This window comes from Rana temporaria, chromosome 4 (genome assembly GCF_905171775.1).
Source record: "Rana temporaria chromosome 4, aRanTem1.1, whole genome shotgun sequence".
Classification (NCBI taxonomy): Eukaryota; Metazoa; Chordata; class Amphibia; order Anura; family Ranidae; genus Rana; species Rana temporaria.
In genome coordinates, this window is record NC_053492.1 from 389155501 (window position 1) to 389175274 (window position 19774).

The window sequence follows — 19774 nt, forward strand, 5'->3', positions numbered from 1 at the left end:
TGTTGTCTGAATTTCCGACAACAAATATTGGCTGTGCATGCTCTCAAATTGTCCAATAACAAATTTGTTTCATCGGATTATCCGATCGTGTGTACACAAATCCGTCGGATTAAAAGTACAAACACGCATGTTCCGAACCAATGCTAAACATCAGACAACAATAGCAGAAGTTGCCCAAAGGGTGGCGGTAAAGAGCTGAAAAACCACGTGGTTTGGTGAATGTTGGCTGAAAATGTTCTGCCGTCTGTATGCAGAACAAGTTCACGGACACCGCCCATCGGACAAAAATCTGCGGATTTGTCTGATGGAAGTCCAATCGTGTGTATGAGGCTTAAGAGTTTTAATTTGTATGCAATCAGGCAGATCCTTGCACTACATGGTTTTGGTAAATCGGAAGACAAAAATCTGCAGAAAATCTAATAGTGTGTATTGGGTACACACGACCGTTTTTCATGCCCTAGAAAAAACTATGTTTTTCTCCACGTGATTCTTGTCAAGCCTGCCTTGCATACACACGATCGTGAAAAAAAATGCTTGTGCAAAGCGCGTTGACGTACAACACGTATGACGGCACTATAAAGGTGAAGTTCCATCCGAATGGTTGGTGTCACCCTTTGGGCTGCTTTTGCTGATTTTGTGTTAGTAAAAGTTTGGTGAGAGACGATTCACGCTTTTCAGTCTTCGTGCTTTTCAGTCTGTTACAGCGTGACGAATGTGCTAGCTCCAATACAAATGCTAGTTTTACCAGAACGAGTGCTCCCGTCTCATAACTTGCTTCTAAGGCCCCGTACACACGACCAAACATGTCTGCTGAAACTGGTCCGCGGGCCAGTTTCAGCAGACATGTTCGGTCGTGTGTAGGCCCGAGCGTGCAGGATTCCAGCAAACATTTGCCCGCCGGGCCTTTTCCCAGCGGGCAAATATTCCTGGACTTGTTTTAAAACGGTCCCCTGGAATCCTGCCCGCTCGGACATGTTCGGTCGTCTGTACAGACCTACCGTACATGTCCGAGCGCCCGCCATCCCTCGCATGCGTCGAATGACTTTGATGCATGCGTGGAAGCATTTAACTGGCAGGCCCGCCCACGTCACTGCGTCATCGTCGCGGCGACACCGCGGACACGTCCCGCGTATTGTTTACGCGCGGATTTCTGTACGATGGTTAGTACAGCCATCGTACAGAAAGCCCCGGGCAGACATGTACGGTGAAAACGGTCCGGCGGACCGGTTTCATCGTACATGTTTGCTCGTGTGTACACGGCCTGAGAGTGCAAGTTTTTTTCCCGTCGTTAAAGCCTACACACGACCGTTTTTCACTACGTGAAAAATGACAACGTGAAAAACGACGTGAACAATTAGAGCATGTTCTAAATTTTTAATGCCCATTTTTCACGTCGAGAAAAATGCTCTGGAGCCTAAACACGATCGTTTTTAATGACCATTTTAAAAAATTGAATTTTTCACGTCATGAAAAACGGTCGTGTGTACGTGGCATTAGGCTGTGTTAAGGCCCATACACGATCATTCTTTTTGGCAACAATGCTCCATCGGACAATTGTTTTTTCAATGGACAAATGTTCGCTGTGAATGCTCTCAAACTTTCCGGCAACACATGTCCGATGGAGGATAATCCAATCGTGTGTACACAAGTCCATCGGACTAAAGTCCAAAGTACAAACATGCATGCTCAGAACCAATGCTAAAGATCAGACAACAATAGCAGAAGTTGCTGGTAAATAGCTGAAAAACCATGTGATTTGGTGAATGTTGGCTGAAAAAGTTATGCCGTGTGTATGCAGAACAAGTTCACGGCCAACGCCCCTTCGGACAAAAGTCCACGGAAAAGTCTGATGGAAGGTCGATCGTGTGTATGAGGCTTTAGAGCTGGTTTAGTGGATAAGCGAATATTCTCTAAATACAAGAGACATGTTTCCTTGAGTTCTTTGTTTATTTCTTCCAAATCTGTGCAGTAATCCAGCTTGAAACCTTGTCTTTGTGCAGGAGCTTCCTCTATTAAGTCACTGCTGTTCTCTCTCCCTGTGCAGGGTGACTGGTCTTGCATTCTCCCCTCCTGTAGCTTTCTTCATGCAACCTGTAGTGGGTGGGGCTGCTAGGCCCCTCCCACAGTTCTGTTTTTTTTACACAGGTTATGAACAACACAGTGAGTTACGAGTTACATACAGTAGTTAGTCAGGTTGAAACAAGACCCAAGTCCATCTAGTTCAGCCAAAAAAAGAGAAATAAAAATCATACAATCCCATATACACAATCCTATACCCAAAGTTGATCCAGAGGAAGGCAAAAGACCCAGCAAAGCATGATCCAATTTGCTCCAGCAGGGGGAAAAAATCCTTCCTGATCCCCCGAGAGGCAATTGGATATTCCCTGGACCAAATTAACCTATAAATGTTAGTACATATAAATTATGTGAGGATGTCACTGATACATTTGCAAGTAATATATATATTTTTTTAAAGACAATTGGTGCACATAAAGAGAATTTGTATCCTTTGTGGCCTATGTAGAATATACAGTATTTAGATGAAAGTACTCATGCCCAGATTTCACCTATAGCCACTTGAGCTCTGGGAGGTTTTACCCCCTAGATGAACTAGATGGACTTGTGTCTTTTTTTAACCAGACTAACTATGTAATCCTCTTCATGACCAGGCAATTATTGCAGTTCTGGACTGCGCTACTGAACCACTTCTCGCCCAACATACAGCAGAATGATAGCTAGAAAGTGGTTGTATTATCCTGACTGGGCGTCCTATGACATCCAGCAGGATAAGCCGCTAGCGTGCCCCCGTGGGGGTGCGCAGCGCCGTGATCGGTGGTGTGGTGTGTCAGTCTGACACACCGCATCTCCAATCCCAGTAAAGAGCCTCTGATGTAGGCTCTTTACCATGTGATCAGCTGTGTCCAATCACAGCTGATCACATGGTAACCAGGAAGTGCCGTTTATCAGCTTTTCCTCTACTCACTCTGACAAGGTGCGAGTAGAGGAGAGACGATTGGCTGCTTTCCTGACAGGGCATTGATTATCAGTGCAGACCCATTGAGGGTGCCCACTAGAGCCCACCAGCGATGCCCACTAGAGCCCAACAGGGATGCCCGCTAAAGACCACCAGGGATGCCAATCAGTGCCAATCCGTGCCCATTACAAATACCAATCTGTGCCCATCAGCGATGGCTGTCAGTATCTCCTAATCAGTGCTGCCTATCAGTGCCATCTATCAGTGCCCATCAGTGCTGCTCATCAGTGCCACCTATAACTTGAACTTGTATTTGCACTTTAGATGCACATGATTACTGTATGTACAGTGGAACCTCGGATTGTGGTTAACAAGCGTTTCGAAATACGAGCACTGTATTTTTCTACAATCATAACTCGGTGTTGTCTCGCAAAATGAGCAGGATTCAGGCCAAAGCAGTGTGCAGTACCGTGTTTGGCCTGAGGTGGGGCGGCGCTGTTCGGAAACGGCCGGAAAGGCCCGAGGACAGTTCGGCTGACCTCTGCAAATTTCGAGAAAAAAAAGGCTCATGAACGGAGTCTTTCAGAGGTTTGCCGAGGTCAGCCGAACTGTCCTCTGGCCTTTCCGGCTGTTTCCGAGGCTCTCTGGCGCCCCACGCCTCTGGCCGCATGCGGTATTGCATGCCATTGAAATCAATGCGGAACAAATTATTTTCGTTTCCATTGACTTCAATTGGGAAACTAGCTTTGATATGCTAGTACTTTGGATTACGAGTATTCTCCTGGAACGGATTATGTTCGTAATCCAAGGTTCCACTGTACATTTGGGATATTTGGTTCTTTATTTGTGTCTTGCATTGAATTCCTAAGGCCCCTTTCACACCTGAGCGATTTTCTGCTTGAAGCTTATAGCTCTAAAACGCTCAGCAAGCCAAATCCCATTAATTTCAAGGGAACATCCAGATTATAAAAATCGTGCCTGAAAGAATCATTCTTGGCAGGAAATCTAATCCCGGCTAATTGCAAACTGGCCCTGTTTGAGTAGCACCCAGAAACATGAGAAAGGTAAGTCAACAATGTGTACTGTAGCCATGTTCTCGATTTGCAATACCAGAATGGACCCAGTTAGCTAGATTCAGAGAGAGTTACGCCGGCGTATCAGTAGATACGCCGTTGTAACTCTGAATCTACGCCGTCGTAAATTTAAGCATATTCTGGAAACCAGACACGCTTAAATTAGGCTAAGATACAAGCGGCGTAAGTCTCCTACGCTGTCATATCTTAGGGTGCATATTTACTCTGGCTGCTAGGTGGCGCTTCCGTTGTTTTTCTGCGTCGAATATGCAAATGAGCAAGATACGCCGATTCACGAACGTACGTGCGCCCATCGCAATAAGTTACGCTGTTTACGTAAGACATACGCCGGTGTAATGATAAAGCTGCTCCCTAGGTGGCCCAGCCCATGCAAGGTATGGACGTCAGAACGTATCTTTTTACGTTGTTTGCGTAAGTCGTACGCGAATAGGGCTGTGCGTAAGTTACGTTCACGTCGTAGGTAGTGTTCGACGTATCTTAGGCATTCTATCCGACGCATTCGCACTGGCATACGTCCACATTGATGGCGCATGCGCCGTTCGTTCAAGATGTCATTTACGTGGGGTCATGCTTAATTTCCCTAAAACACGCCCACCTCTTCCTCATTTGAATTAGGAGCGCTTACGCCGGCACATTTACGCTACGCCGCCGTAACTTAGGACGCAAGTGCTTTGTGAATACAGCACTTGCCTCTCTAACTTGCGGTGGCGTAGCGTAAATACCATACGCTACGCCCGCACAAAGTTACGCTGCCCTACCTGAATCTGGCCAAGTATCTGTGCTTGATTTCTTTCTCTTCTTCCTTCAGCACTGTGCTTGGCAGACATCTTCAACAGGATTGGAGACACGCAAGAAAGCACATGGAAGCTCAAGAGAACAAAGCACATTACAAAAGCAGGAACAGGAGGATCACTGATGCTGAAATAAAAAAATTAAAAAAATGTTGCTTTTTATTGGCCAGAGATAAAAGTTTCCAGGCCAACTCACAAAATTGATAAGGTTCTTGCAGCTAAGCACAACAACTAGAAAAACACAAGGGGACCTTAGAAAGTCTTGGCACATGTGGCTTCAATTAAAACAAAACAAAAAAAATATATATATATACAGTATCTCACAAAAGTGAGTATACTTCTCACATTTGTGTAAATATTTTATTATATCTTTTCATGTGATAACACTGAAGAAATGACACTTTGCTAAAATGTAAAGTAGTGTGTACAGCTTGTATAACAGTGTAAATTTTCTGTCCCTCAAAATAACTCAACACACAGCCACTAATGTCTAAACTACTGCAACAAAAGTGAGTACACCCCTAAATGTCAAAATTGGGCACAAAATATCAATATTTTGTGTGTCCACCATTATTTTCCAGCACTGCCTTCACCCTCTTGGGCATGGAGTTCACCAGAGCTTCACAGGTTGCCACTGGAGTCCTCTTCCACTCCTCCATGACATCAAAGAGCTGGTGGATGTTAGAGACCTTGTGCTCCTCCACCTTTCGTTTGAGGATGCTCCACAGATGCTCAATAGGGTTTGGGTCTGGAGACATGCTTGGCCAGTCCATCACCTTTACCCTCAGCTTCTTTAGCAAGGCAGTGGTCGACTTGGAGGTGTGTTTGGGGTCATTATCATGTTGGATTACTGCCCTGCGGTCTAGTCTTTAAAGGAAGGGGATCATGCTCTGCTTCAGTATGTCACAGTACATGTTGGCATTCATGGTTCCCTCAATGAACTGTAGCTCCCCAGTGCCGGCAGCCCTCATGCAGCCCCAGACCATGACACCCCCACCACTATGCTTGACTGTAGGCAAGACAAACTTGTCTTTGTACTCCTCACCTGGTTGCTGCCACACATGCCTGACACCATCTGAACCAAATTAGTTTATCTTGGTCTCATCAGACCACAGGACATGGTTCCAGTAATCCATATCCTTAGTCTGCTTGTCTTCAGCAAACTGTTTGGGGGCTTTCTTGTTCATCATCTTAAGAAGAGGCTTCCTTCTGGGGTGACAGCCATTCAGACCAATTTGATGCAGTCTGATGGTGTATGTTCTGAGCGCTGACAGGCCGACCCCCCACCCCTTCAACCTCTGCAGCAATGCTGGAAGCACTCATAGGTCTATTTCCCAAAGACAACCTCTGAATATGACGCTGAGCATGTGCACTGAACTTCTTTGTTGACCATGGTGAGACCTGTTCTGAGTGGAACCTGTTCTGTTAAACAAAAAAAAAACAAAAACAAAATTCAGATCCTCAGGGAGTTCTTTGCCATGAGGTGCCACGTTGAACTTCCAGTGACCAGTATGAGAGAGTGAGAGCGATAACACCAAATTAACACACCTGCTTCCCATTCACACCTGAGACCTTGTAACACTAACGAGTCACATGACATCAGGGAGGGAAAATGGCTAATTTGGGCCCAATTTGGGTATTTTCACTTAGGGGTGTACTCTCTGTTGTTGCCAGTGGTTTAAACAATAATGGCTGTGTGTTGAGTTATTTTGAGGGGACAGACAATTTACACTGTTATGCAAGCTGTACACTCACTACTTTACATTGTAGCAAAGTGTTATTTTCAAGTAGGATTATCTTCAGTGTTGTCACATGAAAAGATATAATAAAATATTTACAATTTGTGAGATACTGTGAGTACTGTATGTACCGTATTTATCGGCGTATACCGCGCACTTTTTTGCCCTGAAAATCAGGGCAAAATCGTGGGTGCGCGATATACGCCGATACCCGCTTCCCGCGCCGAGTTTGAACCACTGCGCCGGAATATACCGAGCGCAGTACACTCGGGTATATTTGGGCAGGCTCGGCTCCTCTCGCGGTCACGTCCTGGATGTACAGGACGCACAGGACGTGACCGCGAGAGGAGCCGAGCCTGCCCGACTATACCCGAGTGTACTGCGCTCGGTATATGCCGGCGCAGTGGTTCAAACTCAGCGCGGGAAGCGGGGATCGAGTGGGGAGGACACCACGATGGCCGCAGAAGGATGCCGGACCCGACGAGAAGGACACCACCGAAGCCGCAGACGGACGCCGGACCCGACGAGGCCGCCGATGGACGCTGCCCAAGACACCAAAACTGTAAGTACTAAAAAAAAAAATTTACAGGACCGCGGGTCCACATTAGGTGTGCGCGCTATACGTTGGAGCGCGCAATACCCCGATAAATACGGTATATAAATATATATACATATTTCTTTTTTATTTAATTTTTTTCATAAAAAAAGCCATTTGTGTCCTTAGAAGCAGAATCTGTTTTGGGACCAGGACTTTCTAAGGTCCCTTTGTGTTTTTCTGACACCATCAGGCCTATTGCCTTTGAGGCTGTGGATGATATTATGAATTCTCTACTATACCAGTAATACCTACTAACAGAACCAATGTTGATTGTTTCAAAACAAAAATAATTCAGTGATGAGTTGAAGGTAAATGTTTGGTTGTAATTTTTTTTAATACGATGGAAAAGAATGCTGTTCTGGAAGGATTGCAGTGCTTAGTGATTTTTGAAGCCAACTCGTCACAAATGCTTTTGTTGCAGATGAGCAATGTCTTCAGTTGTTAATGCTGTTAAACATCCCCAGGTTGAATTGTAGATTTATATTTTCTTTTGTACAGCCTGTCTCACGGCTGGCAGTGCTGATGAAAGGCTTATTTCTACATAAAAACAAAATTACCAGCTGGCATGAGGCTAGATGCTGTGTACTAATTGGGAAGCACAAAATATGGTATATCCAGGAACAGAGACTGTTTACTTTTTCCTTTTAAGTTGCAAAAATAATGAATAGCGTGAAATAAATTTCCTAATGCATTTGGAAGCATGTCATGCTGGTCAATAGTTGAATGCACACTGGCCATTCTGCAGCATCTAGGTGCATTCACTCCAGCTTTGTTTACATAAACAAGTAATGTGTGCACATAGGAACCTTTTAGCCTGGTTTTATGCTTGCGCACGTGAACGCAAGAGAAATAGATTTGGGAAGTATAACATTTGTTTGAAGTTGAGTTTAGCGCAAGAGGTTCTTGTGCATGAGGCCTTACATGTTAAAATTTTCTACAGGAAAGGTAACAAGTATTCTCTTGTAGTGGATGTGATAAAAATAGTCAAACTAAGATAATGAAATGCCTATTTCAATGCACAAACACATGCTTTATATCACATATGATCATATATATATATATAACGTATGCAAATAGGTTATTGATTGCTATAGGAATAATCACATATAATCGTAATGCATAATTTACCCCTTTGCTAATATAATGTTGTATTTCAGAGATGCATCACATGGTTTATCAGAACAGGAACTCAGTCTGCAAAAAACAACTATTTTAGGACAGCGGAAAGTCCCTAAGAACCAGACAGATGCCAGACGCCAGGACGTCACAAGAATAATATTACATATTAATGAGAATGTTGAATATTAATGAATATTAATGAGCATGATCGTGTGTTCGGTCATGCGCTCTTGAATGCACTTGTAATCCATATAAAAACACGCGGCTTGCAATAAAAAAGCAGAAGTAACGGTCTTCACCCTGAGACACAAGTCTGAGTGTAGATTATTTACTTTAGTTCGTTAGTTTGTACAAACGCTTCTTATCTAATTTGGCTCAGGAAGCAGATATCAGACACTCCGTGCATTTGGCTCGGGTCCAAGACAATTGACGCCCATCGTGGGCCTTCGGGCTTCCTGATTCGGGCCAAGCCGATCGAGAGGGGACTGGGACGGAGACCAATGCGGACGGGTGCAGAGACTGATCACCTCTGAGAACGGTAAGACACTTTTAATTTTGTCTACTGTTCATCCCGCCCGTGGTTGGTTAGTTCCTGTTCCCGTGTCGGCTTGCCCTCGATCAGCAAAGCAGGCAGATAATATAGCTTGCCCGAGGGTCATTTATAGGAACCTGCATTGGTATCTGCAGCCTGTATTTTGTTTCCTGTTGTTTTTGTTTTGTTCTGTCAAGCTTGTGACGGCTGTTGGGAATAAGGGGATTAATTATATAATCACGGATGAGAATTGACGTGGTCAAACTCCTCCTGGGGGAATAAATAATTGTGCTGTGAAGCACGGGATGACCAGGAGGGGGCGTCAGGAGAACGCATAGTTGCGTGGGGATCCCGTGAGGACTAATAATCCTATATTTCACTGCGGTTGTCACATATCTTGGTGTTTTGTTATATGTGCTGGCCTCTGATGTTTGGATGAGACAGGCAGAAAGGAATAGAGTCACAGATGCGATAACTGGCTGTGATAACGTGGTCAAACTTCTCTCAGGGTTGTTGTAAGGTATACCTGAGAAGGTGCGCACAGCTCAGGGTATCAGGTACTACTGCACAGGTGTGCAGGGAAAATCCTGTGACGTTGTTCTGAGGTCTCATCTTTTAATCACATGAGCCAGGGATGTCATGTCCTGAATGTGTCTGTGGGCTACTGTTAGGAATTCATTCAGAGGGTTGGGGGTTGGTGAAAGTGATAACCCCAGGATACAGGGAAGAAATTCTTGGCCTGAAACCTTTGTTGGTAGATTTTCCAGATGTGTTGGTGTTCAGATTAAACGTGCACTACCCAGTCAGAATTGTAGTCGGGGCATCATTACCAGCAATAGAAGGTGAAGCTAGAGAGAGGGGATACTTACCTATTAGGTGCCCACTCCAGCCAGAACAGCCAGAAAAGTGTGAGGAGGGTGAAAAGGACAGAATCAGAAGTTTGGGTTTGCCTCTGGGAGACGTAAATGACATTTAAAGGAACGCACTGTATTTAACTGCTGTATTGTTTAAGCTCGTCTGTCTGCAGCAGGCTGACACTTTCGATTTAAAAAAAAAAAAAAAAAAAAAGGAGAAAGTGTACTTTTAAAAAAGAGGAAGTGACAGCACAGAGAGATCTCAAAAGAGCACGCAGCCAAAACTTCAAACTTGTGTCCTAGACAGCCTTGTAATACAAAATCCAGAGATCTGAACGTGTATCCCTCCATTAAATAGCAATGGGACAGAAGTTAGAAAAGCCGAGGGAAGGCAGCTTAGCTTACAGCTTGGTTTTAGAGAGGGAGGGAAAAACAGCAGTTAAGAGGATAAATGAACTTGCAAAAGTATGTGACATCAACATGCACATGGGTGGGAGGTTGCAGGCAGAAGAATGGCGGGTGTTGTTAAAACGGAAAAAAGGTCTATTGTCTGATCATGGCTTATTAGCTACAGCTGAAGCCTGGTACAGAGTATCGCAAGCTGTCCAAGTAGAGGGGTGGTCAGAGCAAGAGACAAATCAACATGGATATATTGTATATGTGTATCATAAACCAGAATGTACATTTGAGTCTGGACGGCCACCACCCTATAATGGCGTCCGAGCACAGGACAGGAAACCCTGCCCCTCAGCAACCGCCCCCTCACTTGATCCTCCCACCAGACACCGTCCCAATGTACCACCTCCTTCAGCACCCATGGCACCTCCCAAGGGCAGTGGCCATCTTGCAACACCCAACACTGGTGACACAGGAAGACTCCCTATGACTGCTTCCTGTGACGGCCATATTGGTACACCCATACCTATATGCCCAGTGTTAGATCAGACCGGAGCATATTACAAGGAAGGTGTTAACCCATTAATGATGTTAGAAGATGATGAGGATGAGGCAGAGGAAAGCATTGATAGTCACTGCCACTCACCTGAGCACCAAGAAGTGTCAGTGACCAAGGGGGGCGTCGCTCCAACTGGTACCACTCCCAGTTCAGCCAGTCATGAAGACCAGGGCCCAGCTCAGATTATAGTGTCTGGAGGCCTGTCGGATGTGAACACCAGGACAACTACACTTCCATACCAGGGCCATGAACCAGTACATCCCCCCCTTCAGTCACCTCACAGGCGCTGCATGAATTCTGTATGGAATCTGACCGAGTGACATCCTCACATCTCCATCCCACTTCCACAGCAGCACGGCCTACATCCGCAGGCCTGTGGGGAGCAGCGCAAACAACCAGGGTTGGTGCTAGGTTCTCACTCCCATTGTATTCCCCTCCTCATTCACAACCGTTCTCTGAGGACACGGCGAATGTCTCAGGAGGACCCACAGGTGATTCACATGACACCATACAGTATGGCCCCCCCCCCCACAAAACAGGGGACTACCTCTCCAACCACCACAACAGGGAAATTACTGGAGACTTCCACCCAGTGGGTCACAACCTCACATACCAAGGGGGGAAATGTCACCTGCACCACTAGGCGCACCCCTGATGTATGTGACCTTTAGCCCTCAACAAGCATCATCCCTTGTAACCAGTCTACCAGATCCTGAAAAACAGCCCATGCCATTTTACAGAAGAGTTGCCCAGATCCAGAAGGCATACTCCTGTGCCTGGCGGGACCTGGTAAGTCTCTGTGAAATCAAAGCAGGGGATGCTTACTGGCCAGTAATGCTAAGGTGTTTCAAAGTGGACAGTGGCATCCCTGACAATACATATGGTTCGGGATGTGAGTTTGTGACGCAGTTACAACAGTGGGCACGTGACCGCCTGGCAGACCAAGCAACAAACATCCAAGACATTACACAAGATAAGGCTGAATCAGTTGAGAAATTCCATACTAGGATGTTGCAGGTGTTCACCGATTTGGGATTCAGCACACAAAACAAGGCACATACGCAGATGCTATCCTCTGCATTTGTAACAGGCCTCAGGGACACAATCCGGAAAGGCCTGCTACTATCTCGGCCAGAGTACAGAGTGTTACCTCTTGACACTCTACTACTGGTAGCAAAGGGCATAGAGTCCTCACAGGGTAATAGGAAGGCAGTCCCTCTCATGTTGACTTCTGACACACCATACCCGCCACCACAAACACGAAACCCGCGAGCCTGCTGTTACAACTGTGGGAAGCCCGGACATTTTCGGAGACAATGCCGAAGCCCGTGGAGATCCGATCGAAGACAGCCCGATCATGGGGACCAAAGAAGAGGAGATGCTCAACACCAAGGACAAAACGTCCAGGGGAATCCCAACTCAGCACCCAATGATTGGCCTCCTCCTCCTCTGTTTGGCCATATGGATCCATAGGAATTCGGCAAGCCTGTGTCATACACTCCAACCATGATCGCAACACACAAAGATTCAGGGGGACCTCTAGCCAAGATAACACTCAGCATCGAGGGCCGGCCCACTCAGTTCATTTGCGACACAGGTGCTGCCCGGTCTGTTATTCGAACGAAAGAATTACCCGATATCTCCTTCCTATCTGACAATGACATCACGTGCGTTGGAGTGGATGGAACACCCCGAAAAAGTCCTCTAACCCGCCCCCTACAAGTTGGCAACATCCCTGACCTGCTAACAAGATTTGTGGTTTCCGACACCTGTCCCTTGAACTTACTAGGGGCTGACGTCTTATCCAGACTCCAGGCCTCAATCTCCTTCCAACCTGATGGTGGTATCCGAGTAACCTCACCACTGACTGATGAAGACACGTCAGCATTATGCTCCATTCCGCTCTTGCTGTCCCTAAACGTAGAAGACAAGACTGGAATTCCGGAAGAGGTTTTAACCCGAATACCTTCCTGCCTGTGGTCTACAGGCCCAGAAGACATCAGTCATCTAAAAGTCCCGCCTGTCATGGTCAGAATGAAGCCTGGTGCCCCTTTCCCCAGAAAACCCCAATACCCCCTCAAGCCCTCCGTGTCAGCAGCAATCACTCGCCAGATAGAGGCCCTCCTCCAGAATGGGGCTCTTATACCCTGCACAAGCCCCTGCAACACCCCACTCTTCCCAGTCAAGAAGAAAACCCCAAAAGGAGAACCTGTGAAATATCGCATGGTGCAGGACCTGCGAGCAGTGAATGAAGCCACCATACTGGAGACACCCATCGTACCCAACCCACACACCTTGCTGGCAGGAATACCACCCACGGCCAAGTACTTTACTGTGGTGGACCTAGCGAACGCCTACTTCAGTGTCCCCCTAGACCCGCGTTGTCAATTCTTATTCAGTTTCATCCACGAAAGGAAAAGCTACACCTGGACTGTAATGCCGCAAGGTGCCCAGAACTCCCCGTCCCAATTCTCCAAGGCAATGAAATTCATTCTGGACACGTGGATCAAACTCCACCCAGACGTTGTGCTTCTCGAATATGTGGATGACCTCTTGCTTTGCGCAGATACCCAAAATGAGGCTGCCACCCACTCTGAAGACCTTCTTTGTTACCTGGCTGAACAAGGCTGTAAAGCATCAAAACAGAAGATCCAGTGGTGCAAGCAAACAGTGGTCTTCCTTGGACATTGTATCTCACAAGGCGTAAGACATCTTACTCAAGAACGAATAGCTGTGATCAAAGCAATTCCGGTGCCAGTTGGCCACAAGTCTCTCCATGCTTTTCTGGGCCTAATATCTTATTGTCGTTCATGGATTCCAGAAGCATCTCTGCTAATGCAACCACTCTATGATGCTCTAAAGACTGATCCTTTCACTCTGCCACCAGAGGCCCTTACAAACTTTGAAATTCTGAAACAGATCCTGTCGTCGGCCCCTGCCCTTGGCATACCAGACTATGAAAAGAGCTTCAAGCTATTTGTCTCAGAGAGAGAAGGACACGCCACAGGAGTACTGGCCCAATCTTGTGACAACAGACTTAGACCTATCGGGTACTATTCCTGTCGATTGGATCCAGTAGCTAGGGGGGCACCCTCCTGCCTCAGAGCTGTTTTCGCAGCCCAAGCCCTTCTGGACAAAACTGCAGATCTTGTGCTGGGCCACTTCCTCATCCTTCTAGCTCCGCATGACATATCAGCCGTGCTAAACCAAGTACAACCAAAACATATGTCAGCAGCAAGACATCTCAGACTACAATGCACTTTGCTCCTCCCGGACAATATATCCCTCCTCAGATGTAACACCCTCAACCCGTCCACTCTGCTCCCGCTTTTCGAGGGGGGAAACGACCCTTACGATATCTCTCACGACTGTCTTGAAATCATGAAGATGGAAACTACACACCTGCCAACAGTTAGCAGAGTGCCTCTGGACGACCCTGACCTGACTATCTATGTTGATGGATCAAGATATGCAGATCATGAAGGGAGGTACCACACCGGATATGCTGTCACTACCAGAGACACAATCCTCCATGCCTCTGCATTGCCCCCCTCTAAGTCCGCACAAGAAGCAGAACTTCAGGCCCTAATCATGGCATGCAAGCTGGCGGAAGGGAAGAGGGCTAACATTTATACGGACTCAAGATACGCTCTTGGAGTGGCCTGTGATTATGGTGTCCTGTGGAAGAATAGGGGTTTTCTGACAGCAGTGGGTACACCTATAAAACACAGCGCAGCAGTCAGGGACCTGATTGATGCTCTGCTACTTCCTACCCAAGTGGCAGTTCTCAAGGTAAAGGCACATGGCAGACTGAACACTCAAGAAGCACAAGGTAATCACTTGGCGGACACTGCAGCAAAACATGCCGCAAAAGGTGTGCGAGAAGTTGTACGCAGAGTGGACGTCCAAAACATTCCAACACAAGAGACAGTACAAGCCACCATGATCTTGCAGAACCCTCCTGTGGATTGGGCACGCTTGAAGGAAATGCAAGAGGCAGCAAGTGAAGAGGAAAAAGGAACATGGACGAAGAAGGGAGCCATATTGAAGGATGGACTCATGGAAGTGAATAAGAGACCATGTTTACCACGGTCCATGTTCCCAGCTGTGGTGCAGTGGGCTCATGGTGCTTCTCACCTGTCGAAGACCTTGATGAATGCTTTGATCAATAAATACTACCTGGCCCCAGGAATTACCCCACTTACCAACAACTTCTGTAAGTCATGCGTCATTTGTGCCAAGTGCAACCCAGGCAGAACAGAAAAGACACCCATGAAACATCTAGCTAAAGCTCAATATCCCTTTCAACGAATACAGATTGATCATATTCAGATGCCGAAGAGTGGCCGGTATGAATACGCTCTAGTAATCGTTGATATGTTCAGTTCCTGGCCCGAAGCGTTCCCTGTGACCAACATGACAGCGAAGACCACAGCCAAGAAGCTTCTAACGGAAATAGTGTGCAGATATGGTGTCCCAGAGGTCATAGAGAGTGATCAGGGGCCGGCTTTCACGGCCTCGTTAACCAAAGAAATATGGACAGCCCTAGGGGTCACACTTGCTTTCCACACCCCGTATCACCCTCAGAGCAGTGGGAAGGTAGAAAGATTGAATGGCACAATAAAATCCCGAATGTTGAAAATGTCTCAGGAGACAGGGATGAGCTGGCCAGACAGTCTACCCATCGCCCTGTTCAGTGTGAGATACACTCCTAAAGAGAGCCATGGTTTATCACCTTATGAAATACTGTTTGGTTCAGCCCCGAGATTAGGGTGTTATTATCCACAACAGTTAGGCCGGGTACACACGGACAAACATGTATGGTGAAAGCGGTCCGTCGGACCGTTTCCACCATACATGTCTGCCAGAGGGCTTCTGTACGATGGTTGTACACACCATCGTACAGAAGTCCGCGCGTAAACAATACGCGGGGCGTGTCCGCGGTGTCGCCGCGTCGATGACGCGGTGTCGCCGCGACAATGACGCGGCGACGTGGGCGGCCCGCCTTTAAAATGCTTCCACGCATGCGTCGAAGTCATTCGACGCATGCGAGGGACGGCGGGCGCCTGGACATGTACGGTAGGTCTGTACTGACGACCGTACATGTCCGAGCGGGCTGAATTCCAGCGGACTGTTTTAAAACAAGTCCAGGAATATTTGTCTGCTGGGAAAAGGCCCGGCGGGCAAATGTTTGCTGGAATTCGGCCCGCTCGCGCCCACACACGACCAAACATGTCTGCTGAAACTGGCCTGCGGGCCAGTTTCAGCAGACATGTTTGCTCGTGAGTATGGGGCCTTACAGTTACAATCCGATGTATTAACTGATTATGTGACTGCTTTGTCTCGTGAATTAACCCGAATCCATGCAAAGGTTTTCTCTTCCATTCCAGATCCTGAGTTAGATACAGGAACACACAAGCTGGTCCCCGGTGATTGGGTTCTGGTGAAGAAATTTGTGCGAAAACACCCTCTTGAACCAAGATATGACGGTCCCTTCCAGGTCCTCCTAATAACAGCTACATCTGTGAAAGTTGCAGGGAAGAATACCTGGATACACGCCTCCCACTGCAAGAAGGTCACCATACCCAAGGAAACGGATAAAGATAAATCATGATCATATATATCAGCCGTCACTAAATGGCGGCCCGCGGTCCGAGTCCGGCCCGGGTGGCGCTTCTGCCCGGACCGCCATTATCATTTTAAATTTCAGCGTAGGATTGCTGGGGCCGCGGGTTTCCCCAGCAACCAGTGACGCTGAGAGCGGAGAAGACAAGCAGTCACGGGCCGCGAGTAGGGGCGTGACGTCACGTGCGTGCCCCGCCCCCTGCTGCATGCGGGTCCACTCCTGGCTCTCCTTGCGAGATTGGGGCGTGACGTCACGTGCGCGCCCCGCCCCCCCTGCTGCTCGCATTTCCCGGGCTCTCCTTATCGCGCAGCATGCAAGGTATGTGACAAGTCAATTAGTTGTCACTAATGGGCAGATTTGTTTGTTATTGTGCTGTCACGCTGATGGGCACCTTTTTTTTATGTTAAGGGGCATGCTGATGGGTATATTTTTAATGTGCACACTGATGAGCATATTTTGTTAAGGGGCACACTGATGGACACATTTTGTTGTGCCCATCAGAGTGCCCCTTAACATAAAATATACCCATCAGCGTACCCCTTAAAATAAAATGTGCCCATCAGAGTGCCCATTAACAAAAAATGTTCCCATCAGCATGCCCCTTAACATAAAATAAGGGTCACGCTGATGGGCACCTTTTATGTTAAGGGACACTCTGATGGGCACATTTTATTTTAAGGGGTATGCTGATGGGTATATTTTATGTTAAGGGGCACTCTGATGGGCACAACAAAATGTGTCCATCAGTGTGCCCCTTAACAAAATATGCTCATCAGTGTGCACATTAAAAATATACCCATCAGCATGCCCCTTAAAATAAAATGTGCCCCTCAGAGTACCCCTTAACATAAAAGGTGCCCATCAGCGTGACCCTTATTTTTTGTTAAGGGGCATGCTGATGGGAACATTTATTGTTAAGGAGCACTCTGATGGGCATATTTTATTTTAAGAGCAACACTGATGGGCCCTTTTTGTATTAAGGAGCACTCTGATGGGCAGATTTTATGTTAAGGGGCACATTTTCTTGTGCCCATCAGAGTGCCCCTTCATATAAAATGTGCCCATCAGAGTGCTCCTTAACAATAAATGTTCCCATCAGCATGCCCCTTAACATAAAATAAGGGTCACGCTGATGGGCACCTTTTATGTCATAAAAGGTGCCCATCAGCGTGACCCTTATTTTATGTTAAGGGGCATGCTGATGGGAACATTTATTGTTAAGGAGCACTCTGATGGGCATATTTTATTTTAAGAGCAACACTGATGGGCCCTTTTTGTATTAAGGAGCACTCTGATGGGCAGATTTTATGTTAAGGGGCACATTTTCTTGTGCCCATCAGAGTGCCCCTTCATATAAAATGTGCCCATCAGGATGTCCCTTAACATAAAACTTGTCCATTAGAGTGTCCCTTAACATAAAATGTGCCCATCAGTATGACCCTTATTTTATGTTAAGGGGCACTGTAAAGGGGCACTGTGATGGGGACCCCTGATGTAAAGGGGTGCTGTGATGGGGACCCCTGATTTAAAGGAGTGCTGTGATAGGGACACCTAATGTAAAGGGGCACTGTGATGGGGACACCTGGTGTAAAGGGGCACTGTGATATGGACACCTGATGTAAAGGGGCGCTGTGATGGGGACCCCTGATGTAAAGGGGCACTGTGATGGGGACACCTAATGTAAAGGGGCACTGTGATGGGGACACCTGATGTAAAGGGTGCTGTGATGGGGACACCTGATGTAAAGGATGCTGTGATGGGGACACCTGATGTAAAGGGGTGCTGTGATGGGGACACCTGATGTAAAGGGGTGCTGTGATGGGGACACCTGATGTAAAGGGTGCTGTGATGGGGACACCTGATGTAAAGGGTGCTGTGATGGGGACACCTGATGTAAAGGGGTGCTGTGATGGGGACACCTGATGTAAAGGGGTGCTGTGATGGGGACACCTGATGTAAAGGGGTGCTGTGATGGGGACACCTGATGTAAAGGGGTGCTGTGATATGGACACCTGGTGTAAAGGGGCACTGTGATGGGGACACCTGATGTAAAGGGGCGCTGTGATGGGGATCCCTGATTTAAAGGAGTGCTGTGATGGAGACACCTGATGTAAAGGGGCACTGTGATGGGGGCACCTAATGTAAAGGGGCACTGTGATTGGACACCTGATGTAAAGGGTGCTGTGATGGGGACACCTGATGTAAAGGGGCACTGTGATGGGGACACCTGATGTAAAGGGGTGCTGTGATGGGGACACCTGATGTAAAGGGTGCTGTGATGGGGACACCTGATGTAAAGGGGTGCTGTGATGGGGACACCTGATGTAAAGGGGTGCTGTGATGGGGACACCTGATGTAAAGGGGTGCTGTGATGGGGACACCTGATGTAAAGGAGTGCTGTGATGGAGACACCTGATGTAAAGGGTGCTGTGATGGGGACACCTGATGTAAAGGGGTGCTGTGATGGGGACACCTGATGTAAAGGGGTGCTGTGATGGGGACACCTGATGTAAAGGAGTGCTGTGATGGAGACACCTGATGTAAAGGGGCACTGTGATGGGGGCACCTAATGTAAAGGGGCACTGTGATTGGACACCTGATGTAAAGGGTGCTGTGATAGGGACACCTGATGTAAAGGGGCACTGTGATGGGGACACCTGATGTAAAGGGGTGCTGTGATGGGGACACCTGATGTAAAGGGTGCTGTGATGGGGACACCTGATGTAAAGGGGTGCTGTGATGGGGACACCTGATGTAAAGGGGTGCTGTGATGGGGACACCTGATGTAAAGGGGTGCTGTGATGGGGACACCTGATGTAAAGGAGTGCTGTGATAGGGACACCTGATGTAAAGGGGCACTGTGATGGGGACACCTGATTTAAAGGGATGCTGTGATGGGGACACCTGATATAAAGGGGCGCTGTGATGGGGGCACCTGATATAAAGGGGCGCTGTGATGGGAAAAAATGGGGACTTGAGATTCGGACCTCGGCCCAAAGAAAATTTTAGTGACCGGACCTCCTTGAATTTTAATTCAAGACCCCTGATATATATCCTTTGTCTGTGTGGGTTGACTGGGGCACAGCATGCAGCCATTACTAAGAAAGATGGGAAGTCATTTTTTGGTATAATTCATCTGATACCCATATAGCCACGTTTGACTTCCACCCGTGTAAGATACTCCCATGTCCTGAGCATGACAGCAGGTCAGAACGGTATGAAAAAGGTGACGGAGAGGGATATATATGTGTCACTAAAGGGTCATGGGGAAAAAATTGTGACAGTTGGGGAGCAGCAGCTTGGAACACAGGGACACCCTGGGGATATAACCCTCTGCCAGCCTATGACAGTAAAGACAGCCAGGGGGAGCCCTTGCTAACCCGTCTTACCCTCACCAAGCCAGGGCCCAGTATGACACTTGTCCTAAACATACGGAATCCGAGCCCATCCGATAAGGGAGAGTATGTGTTGGGGTGGTGGTTCGGAGGTGGT

The 19774-nt window shown here is 47.4% G+C and overlaps 1 protein-coding gene across 1 annotated transcript; it reads left to right on the plus strand.

Annotated features, from left to right (window-relative positions):
* Window positions 1-11287: 11287 nt before the first annotated feature.
* LOC120935764 lies at window positions 11288-16270 on the plus strand. The gene is made up of 2 exons (XM_040347823.1): window positions 11288-15451; window positions 16047-16270. Exons 1-2 carry the CDS (start codon window positions 12163-12165, stop codon window positions 16268-16270), a joined length of 3513 nt encoding a protein of 1170 aa, XP_040203757.1. The 5' UTR covers window positions 11288-12162.
* Window positions 16271-19774: the final 3504 nt, after the last annotated feature.

Bases quoted from the DNA above. Each gene is read 5' to 3' on its own strand.
- LOC120935764 (XM_040347823.1), top strand. From the start codon at position 12,163: ATGATCGCAACACACAAAGATTCAGGGGGACCTCTAGCCAAGATAACA. The intron at 15,452-16,046 runs GCCGGGTACACA...CTTCCATTCCAG, and splicing joins TTATTATCCACAACAGTTAG to ATCCTGAGTTAGATACAGGA.